Source organism: Culex pipiens, chromosome 1 (genome assembly GCF_016801865.2).
Source record: "Culex pipiens pallens isolate TS chromosome 1, TS_CPP_V2, whole genome shotgun sequence".
Classification (NCBI taxonomy): Eukaryota; Metazoa; Arthropoda; class Insecta; order Diptera; family Culicidae; genus Culex; species Culex pipiens.
The window spans coordinates 75,012,889-75,039,983 of record NC_068937.1 but is presented as its reverse complement, the minus strand read 5'-3'; the positions used below and the strand labels follow the sequence as shown (position 1 = coordinate 75,039,983).

The 27,095-nt window shown below is 35.5% G+C and overlaps 2 protein-coding genes across 6 annotated transcripts; one reads left to right on the top strand and one right to left on the bottom strand.

Moving 5' to 3' along the window:
* Nucleotides 1-8,865: 8,865 nt before the first annotated feature.
* On the bottom strand, nt 8,866-18,261 carry LOC120430029 (uncharacterized). Of its 4 annotated transcripts, none has more exons than XR_008211864.1 (3): nt 10,941-18,261; nt 10,781-10,872; nt 8,866-10,673 (listed from the first exon to the last, which is right to left on the bottom strand). XR_008211864.1 is itself a non-coding variant. In XM_052706594.1 (3 exons), the coding sequence occupies exon 3, from the start codon at nt 16,992-16,994 to the stop codon at nt 11,250-11,252; it is 5,745 nt and encodes a 1,914-aa protein (XP_052562554.1). In that variant the 5' UTR covers nt 16,995-17,224; nt 17,332-17,423; nt 17,492-18,261; the 3' UTR covers nt 8,866-11,249. The 4 variants fall into 4 exon arrangements, 2 of the variants coding, with proteins under 2 accessions (XP_052562554.1, XP_039451057.1); XM_052706594.1 differs by having other exon boundaries at nt 8,866-17,224; nt 17,332-17,423; nt 17,492-18,261; XR_008211863.1 differs by having other exon boundaries at nt 8,866-10,872.
* Nucleotides 18,262-20,595: 2,334 nt separating this feature from the next.
* On the top strand, nt 20,596-23,772 carry LOC120430036 (uncharacterized). 2 transcript variants are annotated; one of them, XM_039595130.2, is made up of 4 exons: nt 20,596-21,032; nt 21,536-21,646; nt 21,876-21,950; nt 22,965-23,772. In XM_039595130.2, the coding sequence occupies exons 1-4, from the start codon at nt 20,837-20,839 to the stop codon at nt 23,138-23,140; spliced, it is 558 nt and encodes a 185-aa protein (XP_039451064.1). In that variant the 5' UTR covers nt 20,596-20,836; the 3' UTR covers nt 23,141-23,772. The 2 variants fall into 2 exon arrangements, with proteins under 2 accessions (XP_039451064.1, XP_039451066.1); XM_039595132.2 differs by having other exon boundaries at nt 20,606-21,646.
* Nucleotides 23,773-27,095: the final 3,323 nt, after the last annotated feature.

Below are 27,095 nucleotides of genomic sequence, written 5' to 3'. Positions count from 1 at the left end.
AGCTCGATCGTGTGATTATTTGTTTGTTTTCAGACAAAGCCTGGTTGCAGATTGCGGCATTGCTTTATGTGTGTGCCTTTTCCGCCAGCGGTGATGCCGAGCTGCTGGACAAAGAAATCCAGGACTTACGGTTCTGTTTTAAGAGCAACTCCGTGCTAGCTTGGCTGCCGTCGAGGAGGCGGACTTGCAAGACATGATGGGCTGAACGTCGACCAGCGTGGTGGAAGGGGTGGACGGACGCAAGGTGTTGTCTGGCGGGTACTTTCAAACACTTTTGAACTTACCGAGCTGGAGCTGGTCCAATTGAAGATAGAGAAGGTTTCCGACAGTAAGTAACGTAACTTTAGCGTTAGTGAAGATTAGTGACAAATAATCTTCTTTCAGATAATTCTGCGCGCTGAGCATTTCAATTCTGGATGATTCGATCAAACAGAGTGAAGGCGGCGTGCTGACGAGTTAGACGAGGAGGAGGAGGTAAAGGAAAAGCGGACGTGATCAAGCAAAGGCCGAAGGTTCGTTCCAAACCGGGCTCCTTCGTAAGGAAAGCCAAACACCACGAGACGGTGCATCTGTCGAGAGACCAGAAAATGAATCAACAAACTGTTCAACGTGCAGGTTCAAATCAAGACGGACCACGTTGCCGAGCGATCGAAGAGTGCGGTAAGGCGTTCGACACCAACGAACGCGACAACGACGAAAACTGACGCCTCGTGGAAGATGGGCCACGGTCTCAACCAGACGTTGACCGATAGGTTCAAGCAAGAACTGACCCAGTGAGTAATTTTTGAAGCAAAACTGTATTAAAAAGTGTTAACATCACCTATGCTTTGGATTAATGATTGTAAAAATACTGATTAAAAATTGCTCCGTTGAATCTAGTATTCAAGAATTAAATCGAATTCTAGTTTCAACGGAGCAAAAAAAAAATTGTTGAGTTGTGTAAATTTACATTAGATTCATTGGAAATTTACACGATTTCAAAAGATTTTAAATTTGAACATTTACAATAAAAGTCATGTAAATTTCCAATGAATCTAATGTAAATATACATCATTTATCATGATACATTTTGGTCCATGATAAGTAATGTAAATTTACAGGAATATTTTTTTCTGTGTATTGCAACTCCACCGCCATTTCAATTCATTCGGTTATCGGTTAAAACTTTATAATCTGGATCACTTTTCAAATAAGTGCCAGATTTTAAAAATGTTTCGGTTATAACAGCAACATGCACGTTATGAACTCGTAAAAAGTTGAAAATTTCATTTTCTTTCGCTTTTAAAGAACGAGCATTAAAATTCATAATATTGATGGAATTACTTAGATCCATGATTAAACCCTGGAGATGGAGCCACACGTTGCCGTCGTTTCAGGGCTATTTTCAAAGATGGTTTCCGATGTTGATATATATCACACATTTATTTTATATTTATATACTTGTGTTGATAGAAATCACAACTTTTATACTATGTAAGATTGCAAGATATTGATTTTTTTATTTGCATCTCAATATTCTTGTTTATAAAATCTGGTAGGAACAGGTTTAAATCTTTTTGATACTTCGTTAGCTTAGGTAGAAATTCATAAAGCAAAGCAACGCTTACGCACAACAGTAAGAGAGGTCTCTTCTAGGCATTGTGGGATTATATTAAATAATTTAATTAATCACAAAAACAGAAGCGTGATTTTTTCTTATTTTAATGAGGGTGTTAGGTTAGGATCTGGTATTTTAATAAATAAGTTTTTTGCAAGGCACTCAGAATAGCTAGTTTTTTGTAACTTTAGGTTGTTTAATAATTACAGGCCGACAGTTCTGTGTAAACGAGTTAAGTGATGCTATCAGAATCTCTGATTATAATTTAAGTGATATACTAACCATTCGGAATTGTCAAAACATCCATAGAGTCTCGATCAATCAATAATGAAATGATATCGGACAAAATTCGTTAATCTGTTGAACTAACGGTTCTCGGATTATGGTTGTATCGACCATTGTTGCGAATCGAGGATTTACAGGAGTTTTGACGATCAAATGGAGCCTAACATTTCAAATGGACACAAGGGTTTTGTGAACAGGAGTTCATCTCTTTCACTCAATTGACAGTTTATATTAGGTATGATAGGGATACACTCTTGTTTGCAGAGCTTCTGTGCCCTAATGAAATGGAAGGCACGAAATAGTCTTCTCAACGAAGAGTATTCAACTTGTAAAGTATGAACTGTTCATTTATGTTTATTGGTTTTGGAAGCGGCAAGTCAGGTTTAAAAACAAGGTAAAGGAATTTTTGGCTTTGCAATTATAATTTCGGGGATTTGAGATTCAAGTTACTTTCAGACAGTTTAGTTTAGGTTGTTGATTCAAGTTAGTTAGTTTTCCGTAAATGAATAATTGGACTTAAATGATCAGTTGAACTGGTCGGAGTGTACTATTTCATTAGCAGATCTGCTTCTAGTTGTATGTACGACAAGACTACTGACGGACGCGACAGGACGGGGCCCAGAAAAAAGTCCTCAAGATTTATATTCCCTAGACAAGTTGTTTTCCATCTTTTGTTTTCCAGTATTTTTTTTAATTTCCTTTAAATTTGAAATACATCATATGTTTCCTTTGTATAAATCTGCGATTAGTTACATTTTTTTATTTAATTAACTCATAATTTAATTTCTCCGGGCCTTTTTACTTTGGATCATAATTTCAGATTTCCTTTATTCAGTCTTAAACTTAGATTACCGTAACTGCTCAAGTCATCCAAGTTCTTACTACTCACACCTACACTAATTTTCGTTCACCTTCCCCCTCCCGATCCCCTATATCTTCCGGTGGTGTTCATTTTGTATGCAATACTAGTTCGGCCACTACCCTTTTTTCCACAAGAAACCGGACTTGGACTGACTTGAAGCCGCGTCCCCCACCTTGCTCCATAAAACGAAAACGAAAACGAAAACGAATTACTTAGATCCATGATTAAACTTCAGAGTAAGAATAACATCATTCGCAAATTTTAATCCAATCTGGATAGCTTCCATCATGGATGTAGCATTACTCATTGTTTGAATCAAACCAAACAGTGAGTTTTGCAAAAACGTCATTTTTTCAAACGTAACATCGCCGAGATCAGAAGATCCCAAAGCGTTGCCAACCGAAAAAAAAATCAGATTGAATTTGAGGTACCTGGTCAATTTAAGGAAGAATGGCAGAGGATTTGATTTTTTTGGATGTACCTGAAACAGCTGCGGCTTTAGGGTGTAATAACAAAATCGATTTTCCAGCACAGCAATTTTTCAGTTCCTTTTGGGGTCCTAAACAACTCCCCAAAGTTTGAGAACGATTGATTCAGTCCTCACATTGCGCAAAACGATTCAATTTTCCATATAAATTTGTATCAAAACCGGATTCATATTCGGATGCTCTGGAAGGTGCTCTACAACTTTCCCCAAGAGAGCTAACTTGCTCCTATAAAAAGATACAGCGTGTTCAAAACACGTCTAAAACGTGTTTTTTGCGCGAAATTCACGTTTTAGACGAGTTTGAGGACGCTGTATCTTTTTTCAGGAGCAAGTTAGCACCATACTCTCTTCGGGAAAGTTGTAGAGCACCTTCCAGAGTATCCGAATATGAATCCGGTTTTGATATTGAAACTGTTTGGGACTTACCCACATTAGTTTTTGCCAACGGTTAGTCACAGCACAGACTCACGGTAATCGCAGGGTCGGCTGCGCTAGTCGCCAACGAGGAGATACGCGAACTTAATTTTGGGAACTTAACTTTTTTTATGTTACAGGTTGAATGAAAAATCCTCTTTTGGGAGACAGAAGGGGAAATTTATTCAAAGAATTTAAGTCGGTTCAAAAGTGTATATTTGTGAGTGTATGTTAGGGTGCCCAGAATATGGGACTTTTTCTCAAAACCTCGCTCCACAAGCTGATTATTGTTCCTTGAGCTATTTTAGGACTCTGAGCCAAATATGAGCAAAATCGGTCAACATTTACCCATTGATACTCGGGGGTGAAGTTTGTATGGGAAAAATTGAAAAAATGTATAGAAAACTCAACTTTCTTACAGTTTGGTCTGCACGGTGCGCTACTTCCATCCAAATATTCCCAAAAGTGAGATTCTTATTGAAAATTTAATGCTCTACAACTTTGTAAAACATACCAAAGCTGTAAAACTCGATCCTGAAAAGTTATTAGCGATCTAAAAATGTCATTTTTGTATGAAAAACATTTTTTTCATCAACTTTAGGCTCGGGTATCAATGGGTTAATGTCAATCAATTTTGCTCAAAATTTGCAAAGATGCTTAAAATAACCCAATAAACCGTTTTTCGCTTGTGGAGCAGGGGGTCATTTTTTCTGGGCACCCTAGTGTATGTGTGTGTGGGGGACTCGGTACGTACCGCTGCTTTTCCGCTGACGATGACGATCTGCTACTCAGCCAGTCTGCTGGCCGCGAGCGCTCATATTCGCGGGGTGGATGGTAGGCAGAAAATAAAATTTAAAAATTTAAAAAATTTAAAAAATTTAAAAAATTTAAAAAATTTAAAAAATTTAAAAAATTTAAAAAATTTAAAAAATTTAAAAAATTTAAAAAATTTAAAAAATTTAAAAAATTTAAAAAATTTAAAAAATTTAAAAAATTTAAAAAATTTAAAAAATTTAAAAAATTTAAAAAATTTAAAAAATTTAAAAAATTTAAAAAATTTAAAAAATTTAAAAAATTTAAAAAATTTAAAAAATTTAAAAAATTTAAAAAATTTAAAAAATTTAAAAAATTTAAAAAATTTAAAAAATTTAAAAAATTTAAAAAATTTAAAAAATTTAAAAAATTTAAAAAATTTAAAAAATTTAAAAAATTTAAAAAATTTAAAAAATTTAAAAAATTTAAAAAATTTAAAAAATTTAAAAAATTTAAAAAATTTAAAAAATTTAAAAAATTTAAAAAATTTAAAAAATTTAAAAAATTTAAAAAATTTAAAAAATTTAAAAAATTTAAAAAATTTAAAAAATTTAAAAAATTTAAAAAATTTAAAAAATTTAAAAAATTTAAAATTTTTAAAATTTCAAAAGATTTAAAAATTTTAAAAATTTAAAAAATTTAAAAAATTTAAAAAATTTAAAAAATTTAAAAAATTTAAAAAATTTAAAAATTTAAAAAATTTAAAAAATTTAAAAAATTTAAAAAATTTAAAAAATTTAAAAAATTTAAAAAATTTAAAAAATTTAAAAAATTTAAAAAATTTAAAAAATTTAAAAAATTTAAAAAATTTAAAAAATTTAAAAAATTTAAAAAATTTAAAAAATTTAAAAAATTTAAAAAATTTAAAAAATTTAAAAAATTTAAAAAATTTAAAAAATTTAAAAAATTTAAAAAATTTAAAAAATTTAAAAAATTTAAAAAATTTAAAAAATTTAAAAAATTTAAAAAATTTAAAAAATTTAAAAAATTTAAAAAATTTAAAAAATTTAAAAAATTTAAAAAATTTAAAAAATTTAAAAAATTTAAAAAATTTAAAAAATTTAAAAAATTTAAAAAATTTAAAAAATTTAAAAAATTTAAAAAATTTAAAAAATTTAAAAAATTTAAAAAATTTAAAAAATTTAAAAAATTTAAAAAATTTAAAAAATTTAAAAAATTTAAAAAATTTAAAAAATTTAAAAAATTTAAAAAATTTAAAAAATTTAAAAAATTTAAAAAATTTAAAAAATTTAAAAAATTTAAAAAATTTAAAAAATTTAAAAAATTTAAAAAATTTAAAAAATTTAAAAAATTTAAAAAATTTAAAAAATTTAAAAAATTTAAAAAATTTAAAAAATTTAAAAAATTTAAAAAATTTAAAAAATTTAAAAAATTTAAAAAATTTAAAAAATTTAAAAAATTTAAAAAATTTAAAAAATTTAAAAAATTTAAAAAATTTAAAAAATTTAAAAAATTTAAAAAATTTAAAAAATTTAAAAAATTTAAAAAATTTAAAAAATTTAAAAAATTTAAAAAATTTAAAAAATTTAAAAAATTTAAAAATTTAAAAAATTTAAAAAATTTAAAAAATTTAAAAAATTTAAAAAATTTAAAAATTTAAAAAATTTAAAAAATTTAAAAAATTTAAAAAATTTAAAAAATTTAAAAAATTTAAAAAATTTAAAAAATTTAAAAAATTTAAAAAATTTAAAAAATTTAAAAAATTTAAAAAATTTAAAAAATTTAAAAAATTTAAAAAATTTAAAAAATTTAAAAAATTTAAAAAATTTAAAAAATTTAAAAAATTTAAAAAATTTAAAAAATTTAAAAAATTTAAAAAATTTAAAAAATTTAAAAAATTTAAAAAATTTAAAAAATTTAAAAAATTTAAAAAATTTAAAAAATTTAAAAAATTTAAAAAATTTAAAAAATTTAAAAAATTTAAAAAATTTAAAAAATTTAAAAAATTTAAAAAATTTAAAAAATTTAAAAAATTTAAAAAATTTAAAAAATTTAAAAAATTTAAAAAATTTAAAAAATTTAAAAATCATAGATCGCTCATTTGCCTGGGAGAATGTGACCGTTGGCGGTCTAATTCTCGTCCCTTTAAGCCTTTTGGTCGATGACACGACATTACGTCACGTCACTTTTGGGCGTTGTCTACCACCCCCTTTGCGATGTTTTAAGACGAAGACAATACTGTCAATGGTTGTTGGTTTGTCCCACAGTTAGTGTGTTGTTGTTGTTTGTTAACAAGTTGTGTTTTTATTTATTAATTTCCTTTTTTTAATCCCTAATTACAGATTTATATGGAAAATTGAATCGCTTTGCGCAATGTGAGGACTAAACCAATCGTTCTCAAACTTTGGGGAGTTGTTTAGGACCCAAAAAGGAACTGAAAAATTGCTGTGCTCACTAAATTTTGACAACTTTTTTTTTTCCATACAACCATATTACACCCTACTGCAGCATAGGAAATACCGTTGCCTATTTCAATGGTAGAAGTATTTTGTCTAGCTCTCTCATTAGAGGGAGATAGCAAAAACGTTTGATTTAAAGTTTAAAAAATTTAAAAAATTTACAAAATTTAAAAAATTTTAAAAATTGAAAAAATTGAAAAAATTGAAAAAATTGAAAAAATTTAAAAAATTTAAAAAATTTAAAAAATTTAAAAAATTTAAAAAATTTAAAAAATTTAAAAAATTTAAAAAATTTAAAAAATTTAAAAAATTTAAAAAATTTAAAAAATTTAAAAAATTTAAAAAATTTAAAAAATTTAAAAAATTTAAAAAATTTAAAAAATTTAAAAAATTTAAAAAATTTAAAAAATTTAAAAAATTTAAAAAATTTAAAAAATTTAAAAAATTTAAAAAATTTAAAAAATTTAAAAAATTTAAAAAATTTAAAAAATTTAAAAAATTTAAAAAATTTAAAAAATTTAAAAAATTTAAAAAATTTAAAAAATTTAAAAAATTTAAAAAATTTAAAAAATTTAAAAAATTTAAAAAATTTAAAAAATTTAAAAAATTTAAAAAATTTAAAAAATTTAAAAAATTTAAAAAATTTAAAAAATTTAAAAAATTTAAAAAATTTAAAAAATTTAAAAAATTTAAAAAATTTAAAAAATTTAAAAAATTTAAAAAATTTAAAAAATTTAAAAAATTTAAAAAATTTAAAAAATTTAAAAAATTTAAAAAATTTAAAAAATTTAAAAAATTTAAAAAATTTAAAAAATTTAAAAAATTTAAAAAATTTAAAAAATTTAAAAAATTTAAAAAATTTAAAAAATTTAAAAAATTTAAAAAATTTAAAAAATTTAAAAAATTTAAAAAATTTAAAAAATTTAAAAAATTTAAAAAATTTAAAAAATTTAAAAAATTTAAAAAATTTAAAAAATTTAAAAAATTTAAAAAATTTAAAAAATTTAAAAAATTTAAAAAATTTAAAAAATTTAAAAAATTTAAAAAATTTAAAAAATTTAAAAAATTTAAAAAATTTAAAAAATTTAAAAAATTTAAAAAATTTAAAAAATTTAAAAAATTTAAAAAATTTAAAAAATTTAAAAAATTTAAAAAATTTAAAAAATTTAAAAAATTTAAAAAATTTAAAAAATTTAAAAAATTTAAAAAATTTAAAAAATTTAAAAAATTTAAAAAATTTAAAAAATTTAAAAAATTTAAAAAATTTAAAAAATTTAAAAAATTTAAAAAATTTAAAAAATTTAAAAAATTTAAAAAATTTAAAAAATTTAAAAAATTTAAAAAATTTAAAAAATTTAAAAAATTTAAAAAATTTAAAAAATTTAAAAAATTTAAAAAATTTAAAAAATTTAAAAAATTTAAAAAATTTAAAAAATTTAAAAAATTTAAAAAATTTAAAAAATTTAAAAAATTTAAAAAATTTAAAAAATTTAAAAAATTTAAAAAATTTAAAAAATTTAAAAAATTTAAAAAATTTAAAAAATTTAAAAAATTTAAAAAATTTAAAAAATTTAAAAAATTTAAAAAAATTTAAAAAATTTAAAAAATTTAAAAAATTTAAAAAATTTAAAAAATTTAAAAAATTTAAAAAATTTAAAAAATTTAAAAAATTTAAAAAATTTAAAAAAATTTAAAAAATTTAAAAAATTTAAAAAATTTAAAAAATTTAAAAAATTTAAAAAATTTAAAAAATTTAAAAAATTTAAAAAATTTAAAAAATTTAAAAAATTTAAAAAATTTAAAAAATTTAAAAAATTTAAAAAATTTAAAAAATTTAAAAAATTTAAAAAATTTAAAAAATTTAAAAAATTTAAAAAATTTAAAAAATTTAAAAAATTTAAAAAATTTAAAAAATTTAAAAAATTTAAAAAATTTAAAAAATTTAAAAAATTTAAAAAATTTAAAAAATTTAAAAAATTTAAAAAATTTAAAAAATCTAAAAAATTTAAAAAATTTAAAAAATTTAAAAAAATTAAAAAATTTAATAATCATAGATCGCTCATTTGCCTGGGAGAATGTGACCGTTGGCGGTCTAATTCTCGTCCCTTTAAGCCTTTTGGTCGATGACACGACATTACGTCACGTCACTTTTGGGCGTTGTCTACCACCCCTTTGCGATGTTTTAAGACGAAGACAATACTGTCAATGGTTGTTGGTTTGTCCCACAGTTTGTGTGTTGTTGTTGTTTGTTAACAAGTTGTGTTTTTATTTATTAATTTCCTTTTTTTAATCCCTAATTACAGATTTATATGGAAAATTGAATCGCTTTGCGCAATGTGAGGACTGAACCAATCGTTCTCAAACTTTGGGGAGTTGTTTAGGACCCAAAAAGGAACTGAAAAATTGCTGTGCTCACTAAATTTTGACAACTTTTTTTTTCCATACAACCATATTACACCCTACTGCAACATAGGAAATACCGTTGCCTATTTCAATGGTAGAAGTATTTTGTCTAGCTCTCTCATTAGAGGGAGATAGCAAAAACGTTTGATTTAAAGTTGCAGGTACAACCTGACTTAGAGAAAATTTCGGTTTGGATTTCGGCTGATGCTTAGCACGAGAATCCAAAACCTTTTTTTCTGATGGTGCAATCCCAGAAATTTTATTTATGATTTCCACCACGGGGTGGTGGTTTAGTGGTTAGTGTGGTAGCCTCTAAACCCCAGTATGGCCTAGGTTCAATCCCAGACGGACCCGGTGGCATTTTTCGATACGAGATTTGCCTGGCCACGTCTTCTATCGGATGGGGAAGTAAAACGTCGGTCCATTAGCGTAAAAGAGGTTTTGGATGACTCACCACACATAACCTTCGAACGCCTAGAAATGAGCAGAAACTTGCAACAGAGACCACAAAAGACCCGGGGGTCGTTAAAGTGGATTACTTTGCTTTTTACCACAATTAGCACATTTAAATTGAATTTGTTAAAAATAGGGGCATTAAGCAAGGTTGCAGTATGTCTCCGTTTCTTTTCATTTTAATAATACAGTGGGTTCTGATTGAGGTTAAAAAAATAATTAAGAAACTGAATTTATTAGATCAAAACAATATGAAGCTGCCTATTATCCTAGCTTTTGCTGATGACCTTTTGGTAATTACGAATAGTGTTAGAGATCTTGATCTAATAATCAAACATTTGAAAATGGCTTTTGCACGTGTAGGATTAGAAATCAATAAAGATAAAAGTAATATTCTTATCAGACATCTGTCTAAAGATTGCATTACTCCTAATAGCCTTTTGTTAGACAATGAACCATTCCCTGTTGTAGACAAATTGAGGTATCTGGGTAGTTATTTAACGACTGATTTAGCAAGGCCATTGACCACACGTATCCGTTGTTCATCCACAATGAAAATTGCAAAAATGGTTATAGCTTTTTGTAAACGTTATAAACCTACTTGGCGTCTAGGTAAACTTATGTATAAAACGGTGATTTTGCCTTCTATGATTTACGGTTTTTTAATCAGCTACTATTCTTAAAAGAAACAGACTTTCTATAACTCGTTTTGAAAATCAAATTGTGAGAGAAATTTGGGATTCATGTTGTTCTGGACGCCAACGGAAATAAACCTCCTTGCGAATCAGCCCAATTTATTTAAGGCAGATCAAAGCTGCAAATTAGATTTAAGTTTAGTACAATGTGTGTGTAGTGTGTGTGTAATTGTGCTTACAATTTGTTTGTTTCCTGTTTTCCGTCCAACCCGATCCGGATTTGTGTTCTACGTTTGTGTTGTAGCTGTAATTTTAGGTTATGTTTAACAGCGTGTTCGGTTTTACATGTTAGTACAGATTTTGCATGTTTTTGTTTGTTATATTTTTCATGTTTATCTGTTTCGAACTTACTCGTACAAAGACAGCGGTTCTGTCCTGTTCCGTCCTAAACCGTCTTGTCCTCCCTCCGTGAATCACCACCCGGATTTATCCGCGTGTGGTTCCTGTTTCGTGTTGCATGAACTTTGTGTTATTTATTTCACTGTTTGTTTCAAATTAAATAACAACTTACGAATTTGTGTCCGTCTACTTGTTGTTCACCCGGCCCACAAACTCCTCTCCCGAATCCTCGATTCTAAATCAAAATCCTAATCCTCAAACTTCCTCCTAATTATCCGAAAATCACTCCACTTTCTTTTCCCTGACCAACTTGTGCTCATAAATTTGGGTTGTGACTTTGTTTTGATTTGTCGTCCCTCTGCTCGTGTGTTTCGTCATTGTTTCTTCCTTCTTCCTCACGTCTCACGCGCGTGAGATGTCGACGCGGCGTTCGTTCCCACACAGCAGCATGGTGTCGACCCCGTCGCGGCAGTGAGCGGCCTCAACATCCCCCGGCCCGTAAACCCGGTTCCGAAGCTTCTGAAGCAGGTTTACCTTCGATCTCCAGCACGGCCAGCCTCGCTGTCGCGCGCTTCACCAGCCCGCTGGTGGTTCGCACCCATGCTTGGCGAATCCTCCCGTCGCCGGACACGATCGGCTCTTCGACCACTCCGCGGATCCAGGACTTCCTGTTCTTCCCGTCGACGATGTAGACCAGGTCGCCCGCCTTCAGCGGCCTCGACTCACCGAACCACTTCGTGCGTTGATTCACCGACGGCACGTACTCCTTGATCCAGCGCTGCCACATCACATCTGCCAACTGTTGCGACCGCTTGTAGGCGTCACGTAGAGCTTCTGCAGGGTGAGGGGATGGCGGGACCGTGTTGGGTTCGTTCGGTGAAACTCCTCGGATGAAGTGATTTGGTGTGAGGGCCTCCGCTTGCGATGATTCCTGAGCCACGTACGTCAGCGGACGTGAGTTGATCATGTCCTCCGCTTCCGCCAGACAGGTCACCAGAATCTCGTCCGTCAGCCGCCGCCCGTCGTCCAACGCCTCCAGCGCCTCCTTCACAGAGCGGACCAAACGCTCCCAAACACCCCCCATGTGGGGTGCAGCGGGTGGGTTGAAGGTCCACTTCGTTCGCGACGTTGTCAGCACCTCGGCGCAGTCGTTCCCGATGCTCCGCACCGTCTCCACCAGCTCCTTGCTCGCGCCCCGAAAGTTCGTTCCGTTGTCGGAGAAGAATTCGACCGGAGGGCCTCGACGACAGATGAAACGACGAATCGCCATCAGACACGTTTGTGCCGTCAGCCCATACGCCACCTCCAGATGCACTGCACGCGTGACGAAGCATGTAAACAGCGCCACCCAACGCTTCTCGGACCGGCGTCCAACTGACACGTCGAGCGGACCCAGATAATCAACCCCAACGTAGCTGAACGGGCGAAGATTCGGTGTGATGCGTTGCACAGGAAGCGCCGCCATCCTTGGCACCAACGGCTGATTGCGGTGCACCTTGCACCAGACGCACGCCGCCGCCACTTGTCGAACCAGTGTGTTGACCCCCAGAATGAAGAAACGCTGGCGCAGCTCGTTCTTGATCGTCTCGCGATATCCGTGCCCGAACTTCTGATGGTAGTGCTGGACAATCATCCGGGTGACGTGGTGATCCTTCGGTAGAATCACTGGGAATCTCAGATCGAAAGGCAGAAACTCCGCGTTCTCGGTTCTCCCTTCCATCCGCAGCAAGCCGTCTTCGTCGACCAGTGGAGTCAGCTTGTACAGCGGACTTGACTTTTCGAGGGCGAGCCACTGATCCGCCGGACGATCCTTGTTCCTGGTCAGCACTTTCACCTCGTCGATGAAGCTCTCCGCCTGCACCATCTTCAGCAGGTACACCTCCGCCTGCTTGTACTCGTCTTGCTGCAACGCAACTCGAACCGACGGTACCGTCGTCGGTCTCAGCATCTTCGCCTGCGCCTTCGTCGCACGCAGCGTCTCCATCGGCAGCCCTTTCGTTTTCCGCTTGAGGTTCGACACGAAACGGTGAGCGCACGCCATGGTCCTCACCAACATCGTCCACCTTGAGAAGTGGTTCACCTCCACGATGGTGTCCACCACCTTCACGTCGTGTAGAAGGAGATGCACGCGAAGTTCCTCCGTGGTGTTCGGTGGGGGCAAACTTTTCTTCGGCCAGTTTACTTGCTGATCGTGGATGAACCTCGGGCAGCAGACCCACGGACTGTCAGGCCGGACGTTCGGATCCTTTCCCCACTTCGTCAGGATGTCGGCGATGTTGTGTTGTGTCGGTACGAAGTTCCAATCCATCAGCGACGTCATGCTCAAAATGGCACCGATCCGAAACCCGACGAACTGTTTGTAGCGACGCTGATCGGAGCGGATCCACGACAGGACGACCGCCGAATCAGTCCAGAAAAAGGTCTTGCTGATAGGGAAACTGTGGTTGTCGTGAATCGCCTGGGACATGCGCGCCGCAAGTACACACGACTCCAGCTCCAGACGCGGGATGGATAGCATCTTCAGCGGCGCCACCTTGGACCGACTCATCACCAGCGCCACAACCACTTCGCCCCGGACAATCGCTCGGAAGTACGCCACGCATCCGTATGCCTTGTCACCCGCATCAGCGAAGATGTGCAGCTGAATCTCCTCAATCTCGTCCCACCGCGCGTTCCCGAAGTAGCACCTTGGTAGTTTGAAGTGCTTCGCATCCGCCAAAATGTTGATCCAACGCAGCCACCTCTGGAAAGCCAGCTCGTCGATCATTTCGTCCCACTCGCACCCCGTGCGCCACAGATCTTGCACCAGGATCTTCCCGAGAATGGTGATCGGTCCTAGGAATCCCGCTGGATCGAATTGCGCCATGACCACACTCAGCACGATCCGCTTGGTTGGACGTCGCTCTCCCGCCAGAACGTCGCGGAACTCCGGCTTCGAGGCCACCGCGAAACAGAACACGTCCTGATCCGGTTCCCAGACTATGCCGAGTACACGCTCGTAGAAAGCCGACTTTTCCTGGTTGAAGTGCACGGATGTCTTCACGCTTTGTTCTCCCATCGCGTCCAGCACCTTCCTCGAGTTCGACACCCAGTTCCGGATGTTGAAACCTCCTTTCGAGTGGATGAACTTCACCTCGTTGGCCCGCCGAATCGCTTCCTCGACCGTGTCCACCGAGTCGTAGTAATCGTCCACGTAGTGTCGCTCCTTAATCGCCGCAGCTGCCTCCGGGAACTCCTCCGCATACTGGTCCGCGTTCAGGTTCTTCACGAACTGAGCCGAACTTGGGGAGCAAGCCGACCCGAACGTTGCTACGTCCATGACGTACACCTGCGGAGCGTCGGCAGGGTTCTCGCGGAACAGGAAGCGTTGAGCTTGCTTGTCCTCCTCTCTGATCCTGATCTGATGGTACATTTCTTGGATGTCCCCACCCAGCGCGATCGGTCTCTCCCGGAAACGACACACAACTCGTGGCAGCGGCACCAACATGTCCGGTCCCTTGAGCAGCTGTGAGTTCAGCGAGACACCCCGCACCGACGCCGCCGCGTCCCAAATCAGTCTTGTCTTGTCCGGCTTCCGAGGGTTCAGGACGACGTTCAGTGGCAGATACCAAACGGCGTTGCTGGGCGTCTTCAGCTCCTCGGCCGTTGCTTTGTGCGCGTACCCCTTGCTCTGGTACTCCGCGATCTGTTGAGAGACGTTCTGCTTCAACGCCGGGTTCTTGTCCAGCTTCCTCTCCAACGCCTGCAGCCGCCGCGTTGCCATCGGGTAGCTGTCCGGAAATCGCCGCTCGTCCTCGCGCCACAGCAGACCGGTTTCGAACCGCTCTCCGGTGCGCTTCGTCGTCGTCTCCAAGATCTTCTTCGCTCGTTGTTCTTCGGCAGACTCCGGCACCGCAAACGACGCAACACCAGCTTCGTCCAGGACGTACTGGTCCCTCATCATGTCGTGGAGTTCTTGGTTGCTGGCCGGCTTGACGACATGCAGATTCAGGAACGTGTGCACCAAGGGCTTGGGTGTATCAGGTCCGTACACAGTCCAGCCGAGCTTTGAACGGACAGCAATCGGTTCGCCTTGTTGACCGACTCTTGATTCCAGCGGCGCGAAGAGATGGATGTTGTCAAGCCCGATCAAGATGGTCGGTTTCTCTTTGACCTGCTCTGCAACCTGCACGCCCGCCAGATGACCGTACCGCTTCTGCACCTCCGCAAATCTCACATCTTGCTGCGGCAACTGCAGCTTCGAAACCGTCCGCACGTTCTCCAATTGGAACATCTCTCTCGAACCTCTGGCCGCCAGCGTCAGGCTCACCCGACGAGATTGATTCTCGTGCCGATCGATCTCGGCAGTCCAGGACACGACCAGCGGCTCCAGCTTTCCTTGCACTCCCAGCTTGTTGGCCACGTACTCCTCCATGAGTGTACTCGACGATCCTTCGTCCAGGAACGCCAGAGTGTTGAACGCCTTGCTCCCCGCGTACATGGTGATTGGAATTGTCCGGAAGATCACCCCGCCGTCGACCTTGTGCGTGTTGCAGTCAACCCGTTGGAACTGCCTCGCAGCTTCCTCGCGGTGAAGTAGCGGATGATGTTGTCCTCGACAATTTCCGATCTGGCAGCGCATCTTCGAATGGCACGCGCTGTTGCCATGGCTGCTCAAGCAAACCGTGCAAAGCTTCAAGCGCTCCACGGTCTTCATGCGCTCAGGCACCCGCATTCCTCTGAACTCGCTACAGTTCCGTATCAAGTGGTTGGTTTGTTTACAAACGTAGCAAGCCATGCTCGTTCTGCCACCCGCCGCTTTCTCTCTCGTCGCTTCGTGCAGGTGCACGAACTCGTTCCGCTTGCCCTTCCCGCCTTGTGCTTTCGTCGGCTCCTGAAGCGAGAGCGCCGCAAACTCGGCCACCTCCGACACATCTTCGACCAGTTCCGACAAGAAATCGGACAGTATTCTCAGCGGAGTGTTGACCTTTCCCCGCCTGTAGCGCACCCAGTCGAGCTGATGACTTGTCGGCAACCTTTCAACCAGCTCCTGGACCAGCATCGGGTTGTTCAGATGGTCCTTCATGCCCGAAACTTCCAGGTGATCACACACTTGCTTGATGGTGATCCCGAAATGGATGAACGTGTCGAGATTGTCGCTCGTGGGAGCTGGCGCGTTCCGAACCTTCTGCAAAAGCGCCCGAAGCAGCTTCTCCGGCCGGCCAAACATGTGTCGCAAGTCTTCGATGACATCCGGCACCGCATCCGGCAGCACGAGCCGACCCTGCACCAACGTCAGCGCTGGCCCTTCGAGACAATCCACCAACCTCTTCAAGTTGTCGACGTTCGTGAAGCCGCAGGCTTCAGTGGTGTACTTGAAGCTGCTTATGAAGAGAGGCCACACCTCCGGCTCCCCGGAGAACTTCGGCAGATGTCGCGACATTGCTTGTCTAGCCGCCAACTGCTCCTTCGTCAACTTCGTGACCGGTTTCCCCGGCCCGTCAGAGACCTCGCGCGATCCAGAAACCGGTGTCGTCGGGTCCTCCTTCTCATCGCTCTCATCACCACTGCTGTCGGGATCGGAATCGCTGAGTTTGGGGACGGGTAACTTCGGCTTTTCTAGAACCCCCTTCGGAGTGTCCGTCGAGCCCGCGCCCGCTCCCTCGCCCTTGCCAGCCGGTGGATCCACCGCGGCCTTCTCAAGCTTCTGCTTGCTCTTCTTGACGAGCTTCTTGAGCTCCTTCTGCTTCGCGAGGAACTCTTCCTCCGCAGCCTTCTGCTTATCTAAAAACTCCTGCTCCATCTTGAGCTTCAGCGCGCGCACCTCGTTCGCCGCCGCAAACTCCCTCTCCTGCATCTCTCTCTCGATCCGGAGCTCCTGCTCGGCAAAACTCTTCTCCATCTCGATCCGCTTCATACGGATCATCACCTCCTGGGCCATCTTCTTCTCCCGCTCAACTCGTTCCAACTCCAACTGTTCCAGCACGTCCTTTGGCAGGTCAGCAGCGCCGGAAGTAGTGCCCGCATCGCTTTTCGGCTTCTTGGCGTTCTTCCGGGTCTTTGGCACTTGCAGCGACTGAGAACAGTTCGGGCAAAAGTAGTTCTCAACTTTTCCCGTTTCTCCAGCGCACGCCAAATGTGCCCAAAGCCGGCAAGCTTCGCACTCCACCGTCTCAGCGTCGTCACCCTTCGGTTTGCCGCAGACTACGCAGTCGGCTAGAACATCCGGCTTGGGTTTGGGGGCCATCCTGAACCGTTCCACGCCGGAAACAAATTCTTTGATGATGTTCTGGACGCCAACGGAAATAAACCTCCTTGCGAATCAGCCCAATTTATTTAAGGCAGATCAAAGCTGCAAATTAGATTTAAGTTTAGTACAATGTGTGTGTAGTGTGTGTGTAATTGTGCTTACAATTTGTTTGTTTCCTGTTTTCCGTCCAACCCGATCCGGATTTGTGTTCTACGTTTGTGTTGTAGCTGTAATTTTAGGTTATGTTTAACAGCGTGTTCGGTTTTACATGTTAGTACAGATTTTGCATGTTTTTGTTTGTTATATTTTTCATGTTTATCTGTTTCGAACTTACTCGTACAAAGACAGCGGTTCTGTCCTGTTCCGTCCTAAACCGTCTTGTCCTCCCTCCGTGAATCACCACCCGGATTTATCCGCGTGTGGTTCCTGTTTCGTGTTGCATGAACTTTGTGTTATTTATTTCACTGTTTGTTTCAAATTAAATAACAACTTACGAATTTGTGTCCGTCTACTTGTTGTTCACCCGGCCCACAAACTCCTCTCCCGAATCCTCGATTCTAAATCAAAATCCTAATCCTCAAACTTCCTCCTAATTATCCGAAAATCACTCCACTTTCTTTTCCCTGACCAACTTGTGCTCATAAATTTGGGTTGTGACTTTGTTTTGATTTGTCGTCCCTCTGCTCGTGTGTTTCGTCATTGTTTCTTCCTTCTTCCTCACGTCTCACGCGCGTGAGATGTCGACGCGGCGTTCGTTCCCACACAGCAGCATGGTGTCGACCCCGTCGCGGCAGTGAGCGGCCTCAACACATGTCGTGATAGACCTTCAAGTTCATTATCAGTATCACAATTATTGGATGGTAAAACTGCAGTAAAAATTATAAGAATTCTAAAGATTTGTTATTGGGCTCACATTCAGAGAAGGGACTCATTACATCCTTTGAAGTTAGCAGCAAATTTGTGTTTGAATAAAAAGAAAAAAGGCAGACCTTCATTTACTTGGCGTGATTCTATAATTGAAGTTTTTAAACACTATCCAGAGTGGGTTGAGAGTGATTGGATTGGTTTTGCCAATGATAAAAATTTAGTTAAAAGAAAAGCAGAACATATTTATCAAATCGAGTGTAGTGAGGAGGAGGATTTCGACAATAGTTTTGGACGCAAAAAATTTAAAAAATCATAAAAATGTTTCATGTTTTTTTTCATTCACTATTTTTTTGTTTGTTTTGTTTGAAGGAACATTTATTTACAGTTACTATCCTATTTTTCCATACTATATTTTGATTATTCCTAATTTTTACTTAACTTTATTAAAGTTTTATTTTTTGGTTTTTTTTAAATTTATAATTAATGGCGTTATTTTAATTCTTTGTTTTATTTGATTTATTTTGTTCTATATTAATTATATATATATATATATATATATACATTTAGATATATGCATTTTTTTTCTTTCTCTATGTTTATGATTCTGCATGCTTCGATCTTTTTGTATTGGTTCATGATCAGGAACGTAATTCTAGTACTGCACCGCAAATTTTGCTTAGTAGATACGGTGCTCGGCAATGCTTACTAAATAGTAGCTGCACACTTATGGTAAATGTAGTGGTGATCCTTTCCGAGATAACGTGGTCATAACAGTGGTTGATTAAGTATGGCGTGGGAAAGATTGACTAGTATTTTTTGCTTCCATTCATGGTATGCGTATAAGAACGTTGGCCTAGTACTGCGAAATGCGCTTTGCCGGTAGGGGCTGAGGCTCTGGATGTATCGTTTTCCCCTGTACAGATACGGTTCTTGACTGTGTTCACCACACATTTACTGTTAATCTGCAGAAATATTCACAGTGGGCCTCTTTCCCGGGATATCGTGGTCATAACGACGGCATATTGCATCAGGTGTTATGAACGATTGACTAGTACTGTTAACAAACCTTTACAACTAGTATTTTCTTCATGGTTCTTGGTCGGCTACTCCTTTCATCAATTTCAGTAAATTGAAGTTTCATAGAAAATTTAATCTTATTTTATTTTCTTGGAGTTATGATAATGCCATAAATTTATTGTTATTTGTTTGTTTTAAATGTTGTATCTTTTTACAATTTAAAAATTTGCTATCTTCAATAGTGTTTGGTATATTTAGGAATTATCAAAATAGTTTCTGCAATATTTTTTTTTTCTTTTTTATCATTTTCAAATTTAGTTCAATTTATTTTATTTACTGTAATAACAATTTTACATCTTGTGTGTTTAGCTGGTTCATAGAGTTTTGATGTTCTTCCCGCATAAAAATGTATGATGATTTGCACTGTTAAAACCATCCAATTACAATACATATTACAATATTTATGGTAAGTTTATTGTTGACTTTTTCGAACTTTACTGGAATGGCGATGAAGCTACTATACAATTCATGGTTACAGCTAATTGTAAGGTTTTGTTATTGGAAATGTTATAAATGGAAACAATAAAACTATCGTAAAATGCATGAATATAGCAAATCTTATGGTTTTTGTATTGGAAATCTCATAATGCATTTTTTCCAATTTTTTTGTTACATTACGTTCATTGTAATGTTATAGTTGCGTAGTGTGAACTTTTTTGAACGATTTTTTTAAAATAATTTGAATCATGTAATAAAAGTATTAAAAACGAGTTATATTTTAAAAACAAAACATCACAAACGATTTTGTGAAAAGCTCAAATCAAATCAAACAATTTTAAAAACTTAAGCATTAAAACATTAATTATTTTACTGTTCCCTCACAAAAAAAAATATTAAAATATTAATTTATTAATATATTGATATATTAATATATTAAAATATTCAAATAATAAAATATTGAATTATTAAAATATTAATTTATTAATATATTGATATATTAATCTATAATTTATTAATATATTAAAATATTAAAATATTAATACATTTAAACATTTAAACATTTAAACATTTAAACATTTCAACATTTAAACATTTAAACATTTAAACATTTTAACATTTTAACATTTTAACATTTTAACATTTTAACATTTTAACATTTTAACATTTTAATATTTTAACATTTTAACATTTTAACATTTTAACATTTTAACATTTTAACATTTTAACATTTTAACATTTTAACATTTTAACATTTGAACATTTTAACATTTCAACATTTTAACATTTTAACATTTTAACATTTTAACATTTTAACATTTTAACATTTTAACATTTTAACATTTTAACATTTTAACATTTTAACATTTTAACATTTTAACATTTTAACATTTTAACATTTTAACATTTTAACATTTTAACATTTTAACATTTTAACATTTTAACATTTTAACATTTTAACATTTTAACATTTTAACATTTTAACATTTTAACATTTTAACATTTTAACATTTTAACATTTTAACATTTTAACATTTTAAAATTTTTAACAATTTAACATTTTAACATTTTAACATTTTAACATTTTAACATTTTAACATTTTAACATTTTAACATTTTAACATTTTCACATTTTAACATTTTAACATTTTAACATTTTAACATTTTAACATTTTAAAATTTTAAAATTTTAACATTTTAACATTTTAACATTTTAACATTTTAACATTTTAACATTTTAACATTTTAACATTTTAACATTTGAACATTTTAACATTTGAACATTTTAACATTTTAACATTTTAACATTTTAATATTTTAACATTTTAACATTTTAATATTTTAACATTTTTACTCAAAAAAAGAAAAGGCATAAAATAATAAGGATCCCAAAACGAACACACCATGACACCTGACGTCGTCGCCTGAACCGTACGACGCTCCCAAACGAACGCACCATGGTTGAGCGGGTTGAGCAAGCTGTCAAATTTTTTCACTCGCGATGCGTGTTCGATCCTGTTTTGTTTGGCCGCAGTTTCAAAAGTTTTAATCGAAATGAAATCGCGTGTGCTTGTGAAAAACCAAACTCCCGGCGTCAAATCTGCCGGGTGACTGATCCGGGAGGGAGAAGAAGATTAGTGTCAGCAACTTTTGGTGAGTATTTGGACCGGTGAAGAACATTAATGCGTCCGCAATTTGGGGCAGATTCCGTCGCCATCGTCGTCGTTTGAAGTAGGTACGTGTGTTTTGGTACTTCTTCCGGACCGGTTTGGAAGAAGTTACCAGATGCGTCCGGGATTTGTGCCAGATTCTGTTGTCGTCGTCCTTCCGGACCGGTTTGGATAAAAGTTGCCAGATACGTCCAGGATGTGTGCCAGATTCCGTCGTCGGTCATGTGTGGGTGCGTGTGTTTTTGAACTTCTTCCGGTTCCAAAGAAGTTGGCAATCGCGTCCAAGATTTGTGCATCGTCATCGCCGACGTTTGTAGTGTTTGTGTGTGGTTATGTTTTGGAATTTCTTCCGAAACGGTTTGAAAGAAGTTGCCAGTCGCGTCCGATTGTTTATGCCGCTCACACGTTCCGTCGTCGTCGTTTGAAGTGTATCCAGCCCCATTTTTATAGCCCTCTTAGGAAATACCTTTTTTTTCTATTTTACAGGATCCTCAATCGTCAACGAATCAGAAGAGCTCCGGGATGTAAATATCAGGCGTTTCATGAAATTTGGAGATGGCGGAACCCCTCCTGCAGCAGCAGCAGATGTTTGTCATGGTCTGATGCATTAAGTGATTTGTTTAAATTTTCAAGATTCTTTCCGCAAACGTCAAACCATAAAAATTATTGCCGGATCTTTTCTGGAAGAGATTCGGCACCAGTTTGTACTGATTTGACGTTTGCTGAGGGTGTCGAAAAGTTTGACTAAGTCAACTGCTTGCAAAAAAACAATGGTCTGCTTGGGTAACTTTCTTAAGTTTATTTTGTTATTTTTTTTCTTTTACAGGAGGCATTTGCAACGGTGCGGAGCTATTTGATTACGGGACACGGAAGCTTGATCAACGAAATGAAGAATTCAAAAGTTAAGATATCTTAGATTTTGAAATTTAGCAATTTAAACATTTGAAAATTATACATTTAAATATTTTTTTTCAAAACTTGAAAAAAGAAAATTTAAAAATTTAAAGCAAATTGAAATTCTACAATTTCAAAACTCCCAAATCCTGAAAATACAAAATTAAAAAACGACGGTATAAAAAATTAAATTAGAAACTGTGGGTTCAAAAATTCAAATACAGTCTGCATTTGATTTGATAATTTGAGAAATTTAAAATAAAGGGCTTAAATAAATTTTAAATTTAATAACCAAAGTTTTTGTTTAAATATCTTGAATAAAAGCATTTAAGAATCTCAGAATAAAATCTGAGAATTTTGATCTGGGGGGGTGAATAGAGCGGTTCAAAAGCGGAACCGTTTTGAACTGCAAAGCGGAGCCATTTTACTGTTCGCCAGAAGCAGCAAGTATTGTAATCATTCATTAGGGAAATTATTGTAAAAACCAAATATGGTTTGTTGATTTTCTTTTTCTTTTGATATAGCGAACCTTTTGTAATTATTCTCCGAATCACCATAACCATTACCAGTAAAGTCGTCGTAGAGCCATTCTTTCTCCAATGAACCCACTTCCTACTGGCTATTTCTCCCTTTTCAGTGCTCATCCGGAGGTCGTCTCCAACAATTGATTCCGCCCGAATTGTGGGCACGATTCGCTTTTTCTAGTACAAAACGTTATTTATTAAGACTTGTACTTTGTCTCAAAATGGGCACTGTACTTCTTAGAGCTCTTGCTTACATTTTGTTCCAAACCGACTTCGCAAAACTTCACCCACTTCTGACGCAGTTATTTGTCTTCCGAAAACTTGGAAAAAAATGCGCACAGAAGATTTCAAAACAAATTATTCAAGTGCAAAGAAAAAGTCACGCTTGTGCTCATTCGAAAATCACGTTACGCATTCTCTCGTCTCATCCCCCAGATTTTGATTATTTAAATTAAGATTTTTCTTAACTTAATTGTCTTCTCATTTATTAATACCAGCAAATCAATCCGGAGTCTCCAGTCGACAAAAGGTACCGGCGGACAGACTGAACACACCACGGCATCACCCACCCGAGGGGGAACAGGAACCGGTCTCGATCGAGGGTTTCAAACGGAATCGAAAGCGAAAGAAAACGTCGTGGAAGGATTCCTTTTGGCGATTTGCAAAAAGCTGAAGAAGGCGTTAACAATTCATGAACAAATAAACAAAGTGGTTCAATGTTGAATATAAATAACATACTATGAATAACAATAAAACTACTGTAAAATTTACTTTATTTACTATTTATTTTAATGTCCGAAAATAGTTTTCACAGTAGTATTTAGTGGGGAATAAACCATAAAGAATTATAATTTTACTGTGTAATTCATTGTAATGCTTATTAGTTTTATTGTCCGCATATAGTTTTTACCGCATCATTTACTAGATAAAAAACCATGAAGAACTGTAAATTGACTGTGCAATGCATTGTAATGCTTGCTGTTTTTATTATTAATGTATGATGATTTCTATAGTCAGGACGAGTTTTTGGATGAAAAATGCAACATTAGATTAACAGTAAAATGCGTCGTATTTGGTAAAAAAATGTATGGAAAAATTTCGAAATTTTTATGGTACCGGTGCATAACAACCCCCCTTTTTTATGGTAAAATCCCAAAATACGACGCAAATTATCTTAAAAAACGATGCTGTCTACTGTTAAAACACTGTCAAAATGACAATATATTTTATCGTTTTGTAACGTTAAAATTTACTGTAAGTTCATCAGAAATCTTTATGCGGGTTGCAATTATTTCTTATTCATTTACTGCTTGGTAACAGAAGGTCCTTTTTGTTTTTTTTTTGTTTTGTTTTGTTTTTTTTTTTTTTTTCTCAAGGAAGTTGTAGTCTTCAGATTCTAATACTGTCAAACTTACGAACCCAATCCTAAAAAAAATTGATTGGTAAAATAGTCAAACATTGTGGTCAATTGTTTTGTAAACAGTACTTTTGGGGATGAATGAAAAATTATAACTATAGTTATCATAGTTTTGAAGTTACCAGAATGTGTTTAACAAAATCTTGGTGTAATTGCTCTGGTTGTTGTGTACCGTTAAAAGATTATATCTGAAGTTTTTCGCGACCTTTTTGTCTTACTTTGTTTTTTTTTTTCTAATTATTATGATTATTATTATTATTATTATTATTATTATTGTTTTGCGTACACTAACTTTTTTGTTTGTTTTGGTTTTTTTTTGTTTGCTTATTTATGAATTCCTCAGCCCATTTCGGTGCAGCTCAGGCATGCGAGTTGAATTCAAAGCTAATGCCGTGAAGCCCTTATATGCTGTCTGTTTCCGGTGGTGTTTGGAGTGCACTTAATCATGGATTGGACGGCTCGTGCATTCCCTAGCAAGTCTGGCGTTCGTTGTTGTCATAAGCCTGAAGACGTTTGAAGAGAAGCTGGTTTTGAAGAATCTGGTGAGCTTGTTCCTTTTATAAGACATTCATTCTTTCATTTATTCTGACATACACACACATCAATCAAGACATCTACGCCAAAATTATTACTATATACGCGGTAGGGTGTTCCTTTGGTCGTTCGCTGTGAGTTGTGGATTGCCTGCTTCTCTAATGAAGGTTCGACTAGGGGGCATGCTTATTAATTTCTCGTCGCTCCATACCCTCAGTGACATGATGGGAGCAAGGGCGTCTATGCGAAGTGTCCCTACACCCGCTACAAATTTCCGGCGCTTGGGGAGGGAAAAGGGAAACCATTTTATTTTATGCGCCGGTATTTGTAGCATTAAAATTCGTGCAAAAAAACTTATGCACGTGGGTGTACAGATTATGGAGTAAAAGATGATCGAATTGTTCACCTAGCGCTCACATGTGTTTCAGGACCAAGTTGCCTGCGGGTATGGGGATCATACATACATACATACATACATACATACAATTGGCACATTTAAATTGGGTGACTTCTTTCACGGGACAATTGGGTCCTTAAATGAAGCTTAAATTTGTGATATTATTGTTCACAACGATAAAGCTTATTTTTCTGAGTACAATGACCCTTTGTACAACGAGAGAATTTAAAAGTTGTCGTTATTCAATTGGTTTGCAAAAAGTTTACATTTTCTTGTGATAAAATTATGTATAGTTTTCAAAACAGGCCATAAGTGCAACTTCTTTGTTAGAATCACCGAACCATGGGTAAATATTGGTTGGGAGCGGACATACTCAGTGCAAAAGTGAAAGTGTTCACGTCAAACGATCGGCCTGTCTCCTGAGAAGAACCTGGAATAATGGATTTTATTTCAATATTTTAATATTAAAAAAGCATGTTTTCGATTTTTTTGTATTTAACGTATCTGCTTATGGTTGGCCAACTTCTGCGTCCAAGCTGTACCGATTCTTACGGTACGCCATCGGTCACGTCCGAAGACCCCAGACTGAGCAGGTTACGGATGGACGTTTCGTTGGGCAGCAACATCGCGGCCTTCATTTTGGACACGACAATCACCGAACCATGGGTAAATATTGGTTGGGAGCGGACATACTCAGTGCAAAAGTGAAAGTGTTCACGTCAAACGATCGGCCTGTCTCCTGAGAAGAACCTGGAATCTGACGATCGGGATACCACCTCGCGGCGTCTTTTGAAGATTTGAGCATTATGTTAAAGATTTGCTGTTTCTTGGTGAGAGCTTTCCATCATAAGTTGTTAAATTATTATATTCCCCTATATTATGATATTATTAAATAACCTTTCTCTCCCTTCCCCATTATCCTTTTCCCAATTCCCATTTTCCCCAACTTCAATTGCCCAATTCCACTTCCCTCCTAAAAATATAATTATTTGCCAATTTACACTTACACACCACACCTAACTGATTCGGAGCGTTTGGTACGGTATGTCCACGCATCCTTCCTCCCCTGTTGATTCTGTGAAATGTGATCCGTTCACCGAATCTGTCTCTGCGGTTAATGCAACGCAGTAGGCCTGGCCGCTTTAATTTTTGCTGTACATTTTTGGGGTAACTCGGATGTACTGCAATTATTAATATTGACAAGAAAGGACTTGAGGCGTAATCTAACCGCAAGTTCTTCCAGGATGCTTTCTTCGGACTGGCTGCGCTTGTGTTCGATTAGATTAGATTAGATTAGTACAATGACCCTTTGTACAACCGCAAAAGATTTAAAATTGATTTTTAAACCAATTTTAAAAAAATGAACTTCGCGGTCCTTCTTGACAGGAAAGGTCCTACTTGACAGATCTTTCCAACATGACTATAGTTGATCCATCGAAAAAATGTTGTCTTGTCAATTTAATTTTTTGCATTAAAATGAAAAAAAAGTTATGAGAAATGGTGTTTTTTACCGCTGTATTTACAAGTCTACATAGGGCTTTAGGACCCAATTGGGTACTAAAGCCCTATGTAAATTTTTATGTATAACGGTAAAAAACACGGTTAAAAACCATAACTGATCACTTTTTTTCATTTTTATGCGAAATTTTTTTTGACAAGACAACATTTTTTCGATGGATCAACTATGGTCCCCTTGGAACGAGCTGTCAAGTAGCTTTTCTGCCAAGAAGGACCGCGAGGTTAATTATTCAAAATTGATTTAAAAATCCATTTCAAACTCTTTGTGGTCGTACCAAGGGGCATTGTTCTCAGAAATATAAGCTTTATCGCTGTGAACAATAATATCAGCAATCTAAGCTTCATTTTAGGACCCAATTGTCCTTGTCGTGAGAAGAATCCCCGCAAACCATGCATTTTTGAACCATGGCGCAATGATCAGGAGTCCTGGGCCGTGACCAAATGCCTGGCAATGCCGGCACTGGGTCAGATTCTTGCCATTATCGCCATGATTCTTAAAATGCTCCCACTTTACCCGTACATGGAACAAAAACTGTACTTTGTTCAAAAGTTTTAAATTGTTGATTTCATTTCTGTTGAAATGAATCAGATAAAATTGTGAAGTCAAACCAAAGTGAGAAATATTCCCGTATGATTTTTTCTTCGTTGGTAGGTATTACTCGGGATGAAGTAAAGCCACACACAAAGAAAAAATACTGTAAATATAAAAAGATCGTTCGTTGGATTAAAAGTTCGCGTTGATGAATATTCGTGGAATGTTTA

Coding starts and splice junctions, on each gene's coding strand:
- LOC120430029 (XM_039595123.2), bottom strand. CDS start 16,994: ATGGCCCCCAAACCCAAGCCGGATGTTCTAGCCGACTGCGTAGTCTGC.
- LOC120430036 (XM_039595130.2), top strand. CDS start 20,837: ATGGTTGAGCGGGTTGAGCAAGCTGTCAAATTTTTTCACTCGCGATGC. Junction 21,647..21,875: donor AGCAGCAGATGTTTGTCATG/GTCTGATGCATT, acceptor TTTCTTTTACAG/GAGGCATTTGCAACGGTGCG. Junction 21,951..22,964: donor ACGAAATGAAGAATTCAAAA/GTTAAGATATCT, acceptor TATTAATACCAG/CAAATCAATCCGGAGTCTCC.